General features: G+C 36.5%; 2 protein-coding genes across 3 annotated transcripts in view; one reads left to right on the plus strand and one right to left on the minus strand.

The window, feature by feature from the left end:
* The window catches only part of LOC128248878 (uncharacterized), a 15,635-nt gene extending 5,876 nt beyond the window's left edge, over positions 1-9,759 (plus strand). The window contains exons 4-5 of the mRNA XM_052971064.1: positions 617-759; positions 8,469-9,759. Coding sequence (XP_052827024.1) covers positions 617-759; positions 8,469-8,482 — 157 coding nt within the window. The 3' untranslated portion in view covers positions 8,483-9,759. The remainder of the gene's footprint in view (positions 1-616; positions 760-8,468) is intronic.
* Positions 6,109-15,773, minus strand: part of LOC106883983 (D-3-phosphoglycerate dehydrogenase) — a 14,109-nt gene continuing 4,444 nt past the window's right edge. For both annotated transcript variants that reach the window (XM_014935143.2, XM_052971063.1), the window contains exons 5-11: positions 14,949-15,081; positions 14,331-14,479; positions 13,339-13,491; positions 12,758-12,908; positions 11,038-11,162; positions 9,205-9,424; positions 6,109-6,355 (exon numbers count right to left, since the gene is read on the minus strand). In XM_014935143.2, the coding sequence (XP_014790629.2) occupies positions 6,177-6,355; positions 9,205-9,424; positions 11,038-11,162; positions 12,758-12,908; positions 13,339-13,491; positions 14,331-14,479; positions 14,949-15,081 (1,110 nt within the window). In that variant the 3' untranslated portion in view covers positions 6,109-6,176. The remainder of the gene's footprint in view (positions 6,356-9,204; positions 9,425-11,037; positions 11,163-12,757; positions 12,909-13,338; positions 13,492-14,330; positions 14,480-14,948; positions 15,082-15,773) is intronic.

A 15,773-nucleotide genomic window follows, 5' to 3' on the forward strand; every position in this document is an offset into this window, starting at 1 on the left:
TTCTTATAAAGATTTTATCCTATATTATATTATAAATAATTAGAATATATTTAGTGCTGAATATTATTCTGTATAAGCACAGTGTTACTGAGATGCAACCGGATAAATTCTAACCTCTTTCACGGATATATAATAATGAACAGAAGTCATCGTACTATTGTTGGGTATATTCGTGGTATGTTGATTTTTGTTTATTTTTTATGTGTCTCGACCATACGTGTACTGATGAACAAAAGATGCAGCTCACATCACAGTTTTTGCTGTATTAATTGAGAAACCAGTGGTTTGCCGTTAAGTTATATGTTTTTAAGAGATTAATTTTTGAAAGTTGCATTCCCTCGCTTTTGGTAAATATGTTGCTTATTTTTTCGTAGTTTTTGACTTTTTTAGTCCCTCTAAGCATGAGGCATTACTATATAGTTAATGCCCTTATATAAATTATATATATATATATATATATATATATATATATATACATACATACACACACATATATATATATACACACATTTATACATATAAACACACATTTATAGTAAAAGAAAAGGTTAAGACATGTAATGACAGAATGGTTATGCTGACAATTGTTTTTCAATGTCTCTTCTTATCTTTGCAGAAATCAGACAACATGTATACAAAAATATAAGAAAATAAGTGTTTTGGTTACCAATACTAAGACAAATTTGAATGCTGGAGATTCTATACCTGCTGATTTGATCTACGATAACGCACAAGTTTATAGCCACTGTCAACCTATAGGTAAATATACAAAAGCTTATGTTTTAAAATATCTGATTGCTATACGTGGTTCCATCAGTAAGTATGCAGATTGTTACTATAGTAACGAAGCTAAAGCATGGAGTGTGAAGCCATTTAGCACAGATTAACCTTAAACTCTGCTGTGCATGTGCAGTAAGTTTTAACGTTCTAGCTCACTTCTGCTGTTTACAGCAGTACTTGGAAGGAAAGTGTGTAGCATGTGATCTTCACATTGACCATGAAGGAGAAGGTTGAGTAGAGAACTGGCATCAAATTTTGCTAAAACTTGGCGATACCTGCTCAGGTGCCTATGCAAAGTTTTCCAAAATTTTTCATCGTTCTTGACACGATCAAGGAGATCTTGTGCAACAGATACCCGAGTGTCTTTTTGGTCAGCTGAAAGCAGTTTTGGCACAAACTTGGCAGTCACGCGTCTCATACCCAAATCTTCAGTGATAATAGACTGTGCTGAACTATAACTAATCTGCACATCCTCTGATAACTTATGGATGGGGATTCAACAATTTTCCCTCACAGCTGCAATGTTTTCCTCAGTTCTACTGATTGTGGGTCTCCCAGAACATTCAACAATATTGACACTTTTTTGGCCATCTTGGAAATGTCTGAACCACTCGTACACTTGTGAGCAGCTCATACACTTTCTGCAGCCTTGTGTAGGCCTCTGAGCAGTTATCGCCATGACAACATATTTTGTCAAGGTCAATGCAACAATCACACGCTACACACCTTCCTTCAAAGCACTGAAGTGAGCTAGAACGTTAAAACTTAGTGCACATACACAACAGAGTTCAAGGTCAATCTGTGCCAAGCAGCTTCACTCTGCATGCTTTAGCTTTGTTACTATGGCAACAGTCCGGATACTTATTGATCAGACCTTGTAAAATATATCATATATAGCCATCAGTTTTAACATCCATTCTACTACACTTGCATGAATGATGGACTTCATTAGGGCAAATTTTCTACAGCTGGATGCCCTTCCTATCACCAGCATTCACTTGTTTCCAACGTAATATTTTCCTATGGCTGAACATGTTTTCTTGGAAGACTGGAAACAAATGATACCACTTGAGTGATGATATCATTGTGATAGTTGAAGGCAAGTGATAAGACAAAGAGACCTTTCAGTTGAGGGTTTTTTGACTTGGAGGTTACTTGGTGACCTCAGTGGTGCTGATGCCACATAAAGAGCACCCAGACCACTCTGTAAAGTGGATGGCATTAGGAGGAGCATCCAACCATAGAAGCTTTGCCAAAGCAAACATTGGAGCTTCATGCAGTCCCCGAGCTCATCAAGCTGCTGTCAAATTGTCCAAGCTGTGCTGGATTGGAAAACAGAGGTTAAATGATGATGTTGATGTTTCAGTGTCTGCCTACCAAATCCACTCTCAGGGTTTTGACCAGTTGGTAGCTATAATAGAAGAGACTTGTTCAAGGTGCTGAGCAGTGAGACCGAATCTATAACCATGTGGTTGGGAAGTGAAACTTCTTAATCACACAGCCGCAATACTATAAAACAATCACTAGAACCAACATATAAACTGCAATATATTTTTACAAGTAAATGATTTCTAACAGTGACAGATCATAATCCTCATCACTTCACATCCGTTCTTCTCACCAGCCTTCTAGATGAGTCAGGGTACCACAACTCACTTGAATGTTTCATTCTAAGTATAGCTGAATGCCTTTCCTAACACCAACCACCGTAATGAGCATACTGGGTACATTTTTATCATGGTACCAGCACCAGAGAGATTCTTATGTCCTTCGCTAGACAGAAAAGTCCCCTATGTTATTTCTATTCATTTAACCCTTTTGATACCAGCTTGCCAGAAACCACCCCTGGTTGTATGATACAAATTTTCTATTTTAAAGTGATCTAAATTAAAACCTTCCATCAAAATTTCATGTTAATTTATATTCCAAACACCAACTTAAGGACAAAATCATTTTACTAAATTCTTCAATAATTTAAAAATTGAAACAAGGAACCCTGCCACCACCACCATCTTTCTTACAGCCTGGAATCATTTCACTTGATATTTATCTTTTATTCTTAATACCGTCCTTTTCACCCACATTTTATATTGATCACCCTTAGCCAAATTCTCTCTCCTTCTCCACGTCTGTCATTCTCTCCAAGCACTTCACCTGCAGCTCTCTTCACTACATTCTTGCAACCAACCCAACCACATATTTCTCTTTCTAATCCTTCTCCTGTCTGCTGAATAATCATTACTACCCTGCTATATCGTTGGTTGTCCTTCTTTCATTATGTTCACCCCTCACACTCCTGTGCACTCTTGCAGTCTCTGCCTATCCACACTCCCAGTTCTCTCCCGACTCACCTCATTTCTTGAGTGTTTCCTCTTACCTCACCCAGGTACCTCATCACTTTTTATCGCTTTGTAGCTCAACCCTCCCTTCTAAAAGTTGAGTCACCATGTAGCTACTGTACAGCAAGAAACCTGCTCTGGCCCCTTCACATCTCTTGGTATAAAGTTGTTTTGGGATGTGTACTCTTGCAAGCTGCATGGTGACTTCACTTGTACTGGTGCCATGAAAAGAAGCACCCAGTATATACTGTAAAATGATTGGGATCAGGAAGGGCATTCGGCTGTAGAAATCATTTCGGATCTTTTTTAAAACGGGGGCCACATTTTTCATTAATGTTTTACGTAGTGTTTTTGGTACCGAAAGACTTTCAAACTTCGTATACTTATCTATTTTGTGTTATAGAACAGAAAAATATTTTTGTATTCGAATTTATTTCATGTAAAAAATTGTCTTATTTCGATAATTTCAACCAATCACTGACATCCATTCAGCCGATATACATTAAGTGCCGACTACATAAACAAACGATTCTTCGTTTTATTTGCTTTTTTCATTTTAAATTTGCTTTAACCCTAACCGTAGGGTTAGGGTTAGAGTTAATTGTTTCAGAATCGTTTGTTTATGTAGTCGGCACTTAATGTATATCGGCTGAAATTACAGAAATACAACTTTAACATGGAATAATTTATGGATTTCTTTTTTTTTTTAAGAAGACTAAGAGAAAAAGATGTTTTATATGATACATTCTACCAGTGTTCCAAGTCTCAAAGTGTTTCGTTAATGAAAAATGTGGCCCCCGTTTTAAAAAAGATCCATCATTTCAAAATGCACAGTAGAGCACGATGCAGTCCTAGGACCCATCAAATCCTGTCAAATCATCTAACCCATACTATCATGGTATTTAGCTGTTGCAATTTTTCAACAATAATTTCCTCAAATCTCTTATAAAAGAAAATTGACCCCAACACTAAGTATTTCAGAGCATTGCGTCTGATAATTTATGGATTCTATCTTTCCACCTTTGTAATAATAAAAATGAAAGCTATTATCTCAGCAAGATTTGAACTCAGAACATAAAAACTAGTGTGGCTGTGTGGTTGAGAAGTTTGCTTCCTAACCACATGGTTGTGGGTACAGTTCCACTGCATGGCACCTCAAGCAATTATCTTCTACTATAACCTCAGGTTAACCAAAGGCTTGTAAGTAGATTTTGTAGATGGAAACTGAAAAAAACCTTTTGTATATATATGTGTGTGCATGTCTTTGTCCCCTGCTTCCACTGCTTGACAACCAGTGTTAGTGTATCTACATCCCTGTGACTTAACAAAATCTTACTTTGGTAAGATTTGAACTCAAAATGTAAAAAGGAATAACTAAATACTAAAAACAAAAAAGAATTCAAGAGAAGGCAAAACGATTTGAAACAGCAATGTGCACTGAGTGAAAGATTGACAGCAACTGATGCTCTCCTGCTAATAATCTCAGCTTGTCACTGTTTTCTATGTTCATTACTTGGGACACTCTTCATCGCCTAAAATGCATCAACAGTGAAAGAAGAAATAGGGCAGAGTATTTGGTAAATAGCAAACAAGACCTGCTACAGTATGCTGCTAATGCAGACGGATTTACCAAAAATGGACTTGAGAGTGCTAATGAATTCTGATCACAAATAGCCCACAAGAGAGAAGAAACTCTACTCCACAAGGAATTACATGGTCAGCTAGACATGGCCTGGGCCTATACTGGCCGAAACATATCAAAGTTATAGTTCCACCGTGAAACTAACAACTTAAAAGACCAGGAAATATCATGGAGGACCAAAAGCTTAATCATCGCTGCCTTGGATCAGGCATTGAATACCAACTCAGTGAAAAGATATATATATATATATATATACCACACAAGTGCAATGAAACTCTGCAGAATTTGTTGAAAGAGGGTTGAAAGTGTGACTCACATTGTTAGTGCTTGTGAAAGTCTTGCACAGAAAAAGAGTACAAGCAAGGTAACCCAAAACTTCCATTGGCTACTATACCAGGAGTATGGATACAAGGTAACAGGTGCTTGGTACCAACATACAGCAGAAAAGGTAATAGACGAAAAGGGGAAGGCAAAAATTTTCTGGGACTGACTTCCAGACAGACAAGGTATTAGAGCACCAGTGGTCGAATATAGTAACCTTCAGGAGGGACAAACAAGTGTGCCTAATAATTGATATGGCAGTGCCAGGAGATCAACATATTATCATGAAAGAAGGAGAAAAGATTGATGAATACAGAGACCTGAGATCGCCAAGATGTGACAGCTACAAGAGTCAAACAAAGATTGTTCTTGTCATCGGAGCATTGGGTTCAATACCACCCAACCTGAAGAAACATCTGAAAACTTTAGAAATGCCCTACAATCTAGGTGTATTGCAAAAATCAGCACTACTTGGAACAACACACATATTGTGTAAAGTACTGTCTGTCTGAGGTCTTTGTTGTGACTTGACAGAGTACAAACCCTCGGTAGACACAATATCTCCAATCAACATCATAATATTTGATGCTGTGCGATGTCTTAAATAATTGTTTTGGCACAAGGCCAACAATTTTAGAGGAAGCAAGTAAGGCGATTACACCAATAAAGTGCTCAACTGGCACTTTATTTCATTGACCCTGAAAGAATGAAAAGTAAAGGTAATTGTAGCAGAGCTTGAACTCAAAATGGGAAGAGTTATAAGAAATACCACAAAGCATTTTGTCCAACAAACAATTCTACCAGCTTGCCATTTTATCATCATTTAACATCTGTTTTCCATGGGTTGGATGGTTTGACAGGGATTGGCTAGGTAGAAGACTGACTGCATCAGACATCACTGTCGGTTTTGGTAGGGCTTGTATGGTTGGATGCCCTTCCTAATGTCAACCACTGAAGATTTTGTCCAATGCACTGGTGCTTCTCTCAGTTTGCCACCTTACCTAATAATATCAACAACAACAATAATTATAATATAGCAAATAACTTTAATGACATTTGTTTATAAAATTCTCAAATAATTCCATGTCAAATGTTTAAAATGGTAATACTTCTGAGAGAGGAGAGACTGAGACTTGGAAACACATTTCAAAACCTTTTCCAGATTCAGGAGCATCCAGCTTCCCATGAGCAGTAATAACACACCAGCTTTCATTTTTCTTTTCATGTGGCATTATTATAGAAGACAAAGAGTTTCCACACACATCTTGTTTCTCTGAAGAAGATTAAATGATAAAGATAAAATAACATAGCTATCTGTATTACATATAAAAAAAAGTAAATGAACTAGCATTCACCTGGAGATAACATCTCTTATGAACTCGCTGTGTTTAAAAACAAATCATATTAGTAGCAGATGAAAATTGTTCACTAGCAGAGGTGAGAATGTTAAGTGTACATTTTGGCCTCTTTGGTCCTTGTCACTAGCACATACCCACTGCTAGCTGCACACTAAGACAACTGATAAAGGAAAACAGTGACTGGAAAAAAAAAAAAAAGAAAAAAAAAAAATCACTAATGTTATGGTAAGCCACCTAGCTGAATGAAAATTTGTTAGATGCAGCAAAAGCAAAATTAGATTAAAATAGCCACCTGTGTGTCATATTCAATGCAGATATATCACAAAAGGCAAATTAATTGCAGTATTTGTCTGCTACTGACATTTTTGTGTTTTTAAGCATCCATAAGGGACATTATCCTTGGAAGAATATGCCTTTCATGATGTACCTGCATAAAGTATGATACACAGATGGCTACTTTAATCTAAGAGGTTCTAGTCAGAGGGGTTGCAGTTAACTTCCATTAACAATTTACTTATCTAGGTAATAAAATGTCTAGCGGTGAAAGTGATGTAAACACACATCATGATAAAGTCTGGAATGCTATCAACAAGTTAACTCTAATGTGGAAATCTAGACTCCTACACATCCAAAGGGGCCTCCTTCAAGCAGCTGCTACCTCTGTTCTTTTGTATGGCAGCTCAACATGGACCCTTACCTCCCAACTGGAAAGAAAATTGGATTGAGTCTCCACTCGTATGCTAAGAGTAGCTTTGCCTGTCACTTGAAAAGACCGTCTGACCAATGAATGATTGTACGGGAACCTTTGTCCAGTATCAGATATTATCAAAGAGTATAGAGTTAGATTCACAGAGCATTGCTGGAGTGCTAAAGACATAGTATATATAATGATATGCTAAATACAACAAAACCAAAAACTTTAGCATTTAGATTACTTTGTCAAATGTAATGTTTATTCACATTATTTTGAATTAATCGAGCATTGTCTTGTAGCTTTGAGAAGCAAGATCTGGCCAGTTTGTACATAAAGCAGGTAAAATACTTGGGCCTGACATGGCTGGCTTAAATGCTAAAGGGTTAAACAAGAACGGGATGTTAAGGGTTAATGAGAAAAGAGAGTGATAAGGGCAGTGTGATGGATTGTGTTGGGGAGGCCAGGGGATATCCCACATTATGTACATGCTTTGTCTTGACATCATTCCCTATTTATAAACAAACATCACCTCCATAAAAGTGGTGTCATTCACTTTTAAACTTCTGTAAAAATCTGTGTGATTCATGTTGAAATGACCTGAGGAAATATTAGAGTGTTAGTGACAGGAAGAGCATCCAGCTGCAAAAAAAAAAAAATTACCTCAACAAATTTCATCTGACCCATAGGTTAGTCCACATTACCCCATAACGAAAACAAGGCTAGTTTCTTATTCTCTTTGTGTATAGATACTCTTTCCTGGAGAGGACACCAGAATTGCTCATTTTTATCAACTGAGTGGACTGGAGCAACATAAAATGATGAAGTGTTTTGCTCAAGAACACAACACATTGCCTGGTCCAGGAATTGAAACCATAATCTTAGACCACGAGTCCAACACCCTAACCACTAAGCCACACACCTCCCACATTTGACCCCTGCAAGTATGGATAATGAACTTTAACCCTTTAGCATTGAGATTATTCCGTCAGATGTAAAGCTTATTGGTTTTAATTTATTACACATTATCTTGTAGCTTTAAAATTTCCATGACATGAGTGTTTATTTTTAGAATGACATTGTAGGGTAAGTTGAGAGGCCAGATCTGGCTGGTTCTGAAGATAAAACCGGTAGATTATTTTAGCTGGATTACAGCTGGTTTAAATGCTAAAGTGTGAAAGGTTTCATTTCTAATACAGATGCTAATTGACCAAATGACCTTTACAGTTATAGATCTTTGTTCTTTTTAATATAATTTTTTACTCTTTTTTGCATGACTTAGAAGTGAAAGAGCAATACTCACAACTCATTATGCTTTTTTTTTTCCCCCTCAAAAGGTATGAAATTCTGAGACTAAGAGCAAAGCCTAAAAGTGAAATCTGCTAAAGGGATATCTAAGGACCAGGCAGTAGGTTTCTAAACAAGCAATGGATTAAATACACCAATTTTCATGGAGAAATAGCCGTGTGGTTAAGAATTAAATCTGCCCCTGTCCTGCAAAAAAGAAAAATCCAGTGGACATTAAATGATGAATGTTTTGTTGAAACCAAGTGTGAAGCAAAAGGCCCTTGTGCAAGGTACTGTTCAGCTACATTGAACTCGAAACCATACAATACTATTCTATATTTCTGAAATGAAGAATCTATATTATGTATTTGTCAGACTGGTAACCTCATGATTGTTGCTTTCATTATGTTTCAGTTGTGTTCGCTCCAACCTTCTTCAGGTGTCTTATGATGAACTTGATTGTTATATCAGAATTTTGATACATTCCACAGAGAGTAGAACGAGAATAGTGTACCTCTGTGAATCAAAGAGTTAGGTTTGAAATTCTGATACAACTGAGTTTGACACAAGACACGAAAAGAAGAATGGAATGTACAACAGCCAAAATGTTGCGAAAGCAATAAACAAGATCAAGACACCACTCTGGTTAATACAAACAGTGTACATAATTGAAAGCACACAATTTCAAATTGAATTTCATAACCATGTAGCTATGTTCTTGGTTAGGAAATTTCAACTGAAAAATATATGAATAAAAGAGACTGTAACTGATCAATATTTACTTACGAATTAACTGTTCAATGATTTCAGTTTGTTTACTGATTGGGAAAAATAAGAAAGTGTCTTTCAGTGTCAAAGGGCATGTTAGGTGAGAATTGTTCCCAATATAGAGCAGTGTTGGGTTATGCCCTTGTGAAGTTCCACCAATCTTCCACACAACCGTTTCTTTCAATATAATATCAACAGAAAAAAAGACTGCTGTAGATTCTTCATAATTCACTTGAACCTGAATAATAAATAATAAAATATTAACTGTTACAACAATAATTGGCACAGGGCCAGTAGTTTTAGCCAATTACATCAACTCAAATACTTGGCAGGTAGTTTATTTTATCAACCCCAAAAGGAAGACTGGCAAAATTGATCTCAGCAGTATTTCAACGCAAAACACAGAGAATCAAAAGAAATGCTACTAAGATGTTTGATTGTCAAAGAGACATTATCAAGTATCAATAATATTAATACGCCAATTTGTTTTTTGTATATATCTGACGCATGTGTAACACATAAGAGAAAGAAATTGTTGAAATGTTGTTGCTTAAATAAAAATTTTTTTAACTATCTTGTAATTTCTGGAAGTGATTTGAAACCACCACTTATGTATTATTACTACTTCACAACACCCATGCCTACTGGGCCACTGAATCAGTAACAATCACTCAAGGATGAGACAAAGAAGGGGGAAAGAAATCAGCAAAGGATAGAACAACAAATGAGCCAGGACCAAAGAGAAGTGTATATTCAAAATAAGAGAGATCAGAGATCAACAGTATCAAGAACACATGAGTCAAGAATAAAGGCAGCTTAACTTAGAAAATATGAGAAGCAGAACTGGATCTCTCTTGGCCTACCAGCAAACCACAAAATCGCACCAGCCAACATCACCACCAAGTCCGTCATATGTGTGTGTGTGTGTGTGTGTGTGTGTCCCCATTGCTTGACAACCGATGTTGGTGTGTTTGCATCCCTGCAACTTAGCTGCTCAGCAGAAGAGACTGATAGAATAAACACCAGGCTCACAGGGAATAAGTCTAGGGGTCAATTTCATTGACTAAACAGTGGTGCTCCAGCATGGCCATCGTCAAATGGCAAACAAGAAAAACATTCCATACCACTAAACCAAGAGGGTACTCTGAATATATATGATGTATTTTAAGGCTAAATAGCAATTCTGTTTATGTTTGCGTAACAGATATTTTGGTTGGATTATATAGTTATCAGTTTTACACAATATACTTTTCTACTATAGGCAGAAGCTTTGAAATTTTTTGGGAGGGGGGGGGGCAGTCAATTAGATTGACTCCAGTACACAACTGGTACTTAATTTATCGATCCCGAAAGGATGAAAGGCAAAGTTGAGCTCGGTAGAATTTGAACTCAGAACGTAAAGACAGATGAAATATCGTTAAGCATTTCACCCAGCGTGCTAACGATTCTGCCAGCTCACCGCCTTTAACTGTCACAATATAGAAACATTTCCCATGGCACCAGCACACAGTTTACAGATGCTTACATATTTTTATATTTTCCGTGAATTTTTCACAGGTCCTGCTAGTAGAGAATATAAATATAATAAACAATTAAGATATTAACTCCATTAGCTTAAAGCTGTTTCTGCTACATGGTACAATGCCCTCATAGCTGAGTGCTTGAGTATCACCTTAAAGCTTCCTTGGAGCTTCAAACAAGAAGCACAATCTATTTTGGAAAACAATTGTACTGAAGCATATGTGTATTGAGTCCTAACACTGTTATTAGCATTGCAATACCTTAGTGAAATATATATATATATATATATATATATTGGAATGTTATAGATCATAAACATATTAAACTTACATCCATTTTATTCTGGTCAAAGATCTTGAAAGCATTCACCAGATTAACATTTCTGTTATTTTCTTTCAAGATACCAGTATAAAAAGCACCAATGATACTGTCTTTAGCAGTTTTTAGTCCACAACCTGAAATTGGATTCCAGAATTTACTAATTTAAAGAAGAAAAAAAAAATAAATAAAAGAATACCCTTATAGCTTAGTTAAGCAATAAAAAGCAATCAACTAGGAACGAGAGTGTGATGACGTAGAATTTATTTTGTTACATTTGGTTATATACTGTGAAGGCAAAAGCAATCAGCCAACTGGTGCTTCAGAGGAATTCTACCGAGCTGGAAGTCCCTTCCCTGCAGACCAGCTCACTAGCTATCCCACAGTTCATCCATAACCAGTTCTTGGGCAGTGCAGCGGTGAAATCTCTCCACTAACTCATTGGCCCAGGGATGGTAGGCTGTTGTGCACTTCATTGTGATTCCAGAAAGGTCACATGTCATTCCATAGATTCAAGGTGAATTGAGGGTCATGATCAGATGAGATGCTGTCTGGGACACTGAAACAAGCAACCCAGTTTGTGATGAAGGTGCAGCTGACCTGTGTTTCCATACTGTGCAGAAGGATAGCCTCAGGCCAACGTGTAGTGGTCTATCAAGGTCAGTAAGGTATGAGCAACCTTGCAAAGATGGTAGGGGACTGATGTAGCAGGAATGGGCCTGTGGTAGTTCATAATTGTCAAGAGGTGCTTTGGTGTGCTGATGGACTTTGGTTTGTTGACAGAGGATACAGGTCTTGGTCCACTCCCCTGTTTGCTTGGCCATACCGTGCCAGATAAATTTGCTTCACAGCAGACACTATGTGGCTCTAGAACCTGGGTGGGACATCAAAAACCTTTCGGCACCAGGCTAATGGGATGATTGGTTGTGGCTTCCCAGTGGATACATCACAAAGTAGGGTTGTGATGTTGGAGCTACAGTGCACATCCTGCAAGGAAAGTGAGGTGATCATCTTATCTACATTCCATCTTGATCTTATTAGAATAATTCTAATGTTAATAATAGGGTTTAATTATTTTGAAACATTCCAGTCACATCTTAAATCTATAGCACCAATATAGTTTTTTCTTATATTTTCATAGAAATTCTTTCTTCCAAACAATTCTACTTTCAGGTGAAAATAAAACTTCTGTTTCTTTCACCAGCCATCAGGTCTCCTGTCAGCTTGTTTACTTTATTTTGTTTTCAAAGATCATCATCAACTTTCAACATCTGTTGTCCATGCTGGCATGGGTTAGACGGTTTGACCAGGGCTGCACCAGACTCCAGTCTGATATCGCATGGTTTCTACAGCTGGAAGCCCTTAACGCCAACCACTCCAAGAGTAATGGTTGCTTTTATGTGCTAGTTGCATGACACTAGTATCTGGTACAACTATATTGTAGAGGGAAATTTGCCCAAGGTACTATGCTGTGGGACTGAACCTGAAACCATGTGATTTGGAAGCTGCTTTTTTAACCACACAGTCATGCTTATACTTAAAGACAGAATGAGAAATTTTTTTCTGAAATAATTTGCCAAAACAAATGTGGCAAATCAAGGAATTGCAACTATTTCTCTAGGCATGATTTCTTACAGAGTAAACTAGCACCAAGAGGTGAGATACTTTAGAGATATGGTCAAGCTGTGTCAGAAAAAACAAAGTAGATTGTAAAGAAACATTGTTGGTTTACCTTTTAAATTGACTGCAAGTTTCACATCTTGGAAGGAAGTCATAAGAAACTTTTCAATGTATTTCCAAATAATGATTCCAAAATTATAAGCTAAAGACATCCAAGGTTGAATCTTTGGGTCAAAAGCATTCATAATGCCAAAACCATTGAGCTAAAAATATCAATGAACAAATATGGATTTCTCACATAGGTACAAATTAATAAAATTTAAAGAAGGGTAAAGAAAGACAAAAAGGAAGAGGAGAGACAAGGAGACACAGAAAACTCTTGCCATTTAGGAAAAAAAAAGCAGGTGGGAATATATTTGGCAATGAGTCCAAGATACATTATGCTGAAAAGATACATTACACAAAAAACCAAAAAGTAATGGTAATTGCAGTGACACCTTCAATTACAGATTCTGAGTGAAGATTGAAACTGATGTCAAAACACTTCAGAAACACAATCATAAAGTATAGATCAAGTTCCACCACCACACATTTATCAATATCTATCTATTTACATTTTTATACACACACACACACACACACACAAATACATTTAAGAGAGAAAAATGAAAATATGAAAAACAGCATCCCTACAGCTCCAGTGTAGTCAACACCTTGCACAAAGTTAACAATTTGCCGTGCTGCATCTTCTCCACACCGTTTCTGAGCTTCCACAGTGCTAGCTCCCAGATGTGGAGTAGAGATCACCTTCTCATGCTGAATTAAGTTGGAATTTGTGGGAGGCTCCTGTAAGAAAAAAAATATAAGAAATCTTTTTTGAAAAAGATATATAAATACAAAAGATGTTTAAAATGCACCAAATACATACTGAAATCAGTCAACATATTGCCATGGCTCTATTTTTAACCATTTTGACAGCAAACCACTAGAGATCACCCTTGTTTCTATGACAGCTCCTATTTTGATGCCAATTGGTCTGAGACTGCTTTTGGTTCTATGATCGAAACTTCCTTTTTAATAGTGATCTAAATTAAAACCTATCAAAATTTCATGTTAATTAATGTTCCAAGTTGGCAGAATCATTAGCACGCCAAGCAAATTGCTCGGCAGCATTTCACCTGTCTTTACATTGTAAGTTCAAATTCTACCAAGGTCAAATTCCCTCCCACAAAATTGCTGGCTTAGGCCAAAATTCGAAACCAATTTATGCTCCAAACACCAGATTAATAATGACAGACATTTTACTAAATTCATTATTTTCAAAATAAATTGAAGCAAGGACAGTGAATTTACAAATATGATATCAAAAGGGTTAAGCAGATCTTATGTTCAAAGACATTCCAACCATAGCCATCCAGTCATTTTTTATCTAATCACAGTAAATCCCAGACTACATCATCCAATGATGGTAAGGTGGGATTTAATCCTTTTGATATCAACCATTTTAAGACCACCCTTAGATTTTATGAAACAAACTTCCTGTTTTAAAGTAATTAAAATCTTTCAAATTTTCACATTAATTAACATTCCAAATTATTTTAGCAAACTTCATTATTTTTAAAATAATCTAAAACAAAGTATAAAGAAAAATATGGCAATAATAGGGTTAATTATGAAACTCTTACCTGCTCAAAGACGTCAAGTGCTGCCCCTCCACACTGACCGGATTCTAAAGCTGAAAGCAAATCCTTCTCATTGATTATTCCACCACGTGCACAGTTTACCACTTTTACTCCCTTAGGACAGGATGACAGGGTTTGAGAGTTTATCAGATCTGAGACAAAAGACCAAAAATAAATAAATAAAATTAAAAACAAAATACAAAACAACACTTAATATCAGTGCAGAAACAATTAGGGAATGATGCTAGATTTAATCTTGTTTGCTTCTTTAATTTATATCTATTTTTCAAGTTTCATGAAGAAATATAAAAATTATCTTCATAGACTCAAGAAGCTCAGTTAAGAAGTTTGCTTTGCAGCCCTGTGGTTTTGGGTTCAGTCCTACTGCACAGCATTTTGGATGAGGGTCATCTTTAGCCACAGGCTATGGAAGATGACCCTTATGAGTGAATTCGGCAGACAGAAAGGCAAAAACTCCCTGGAAGCCTGTCGTACATATGTATGCATAAATATATTTGTTGTGGGGTTGTAATGTAGTCATATGTGCTGCAAATAACGTTGAGCATACATGATTGTTTAATTACATAATGAAACAGCAGTAATTAGTGTATCAAATCTTACGTTTGGTTTGGGGAATCAATGGGGTATGAACTGTGAGATAATGGGACAAGCGAAGTGTTTCTTCAAGAGATAATTTCGTAATATTGCACTTCAGAGCTTCTTCTTCTGTTACTATTGGGTCAAAACCAACAGTCTGAAAGAAAGAAAACAAACTTTAGAAGAATAATAATTAGGAAAACTATTTTAAGAGATTTAACTATCTTGTTCTTTTAAATCAGTGGTTCTCAACCATTATTTTCTCTATGGACCCCTTGATTCCTATTTTACTCAGACCCCACCCTCCTCCCCAGCTATTTAATGTTTGAAAAATCATATTTTTATAATTATTTGGAATTGAATAAAAAAAATTAAAATATTTTAATATATTGTTTAAATATAACCAATTTATTGCATTTAAATTTCAACAAAATCTTAAATGGACCCCAAAGAGTCATATGGACCTTGGTCAAGAATCAACGTTTTGAATCAAATTGTATTTAAATTGTGTTTTCAACTTTCTCTCCAAGGATAATAAAATAAAGAACCAGTCAAGTACTGGAAGTGATGGTATTCACTAAACTCTTTGTGTCAAAATTGCTTTTCAAAATTAATCAAAGCAAATGAGAAGAGTTAAATGTTTAACCTCTTTGGTACCAACCAGGGCTGGCTCAAGGTACTAGCATCTCAAGCAGTTGCCCAGGGTGCTATGAGCTAGGTGGCACCAAGGAGAGCGTGACAAAGACGAGAAAATTTCCACAACTATCAGCTTGTACATGCCGAAGTTCAGCTTGCCTGGGGCAACAGCCACCCTAGGGTCAGCCTTGGTACCAACCCACTGAAACCACT

This window comes from Octopus bimaculoides, chromosome 10 (assembly GCF_001194135.2).
Source record: "Octopus bimaculoides isolate UCB-OBI-ISO-001 chromosome 10, ASM119413v2, whole genome shotgun sequence".
Taxonomy (NCBI): domain Eukaryota; kingdom Metazoa; phylum Mollusca; class Cephalopoda; order Octopoda; family Octopodidae; genus Octopus; species Octopus bimaculoides.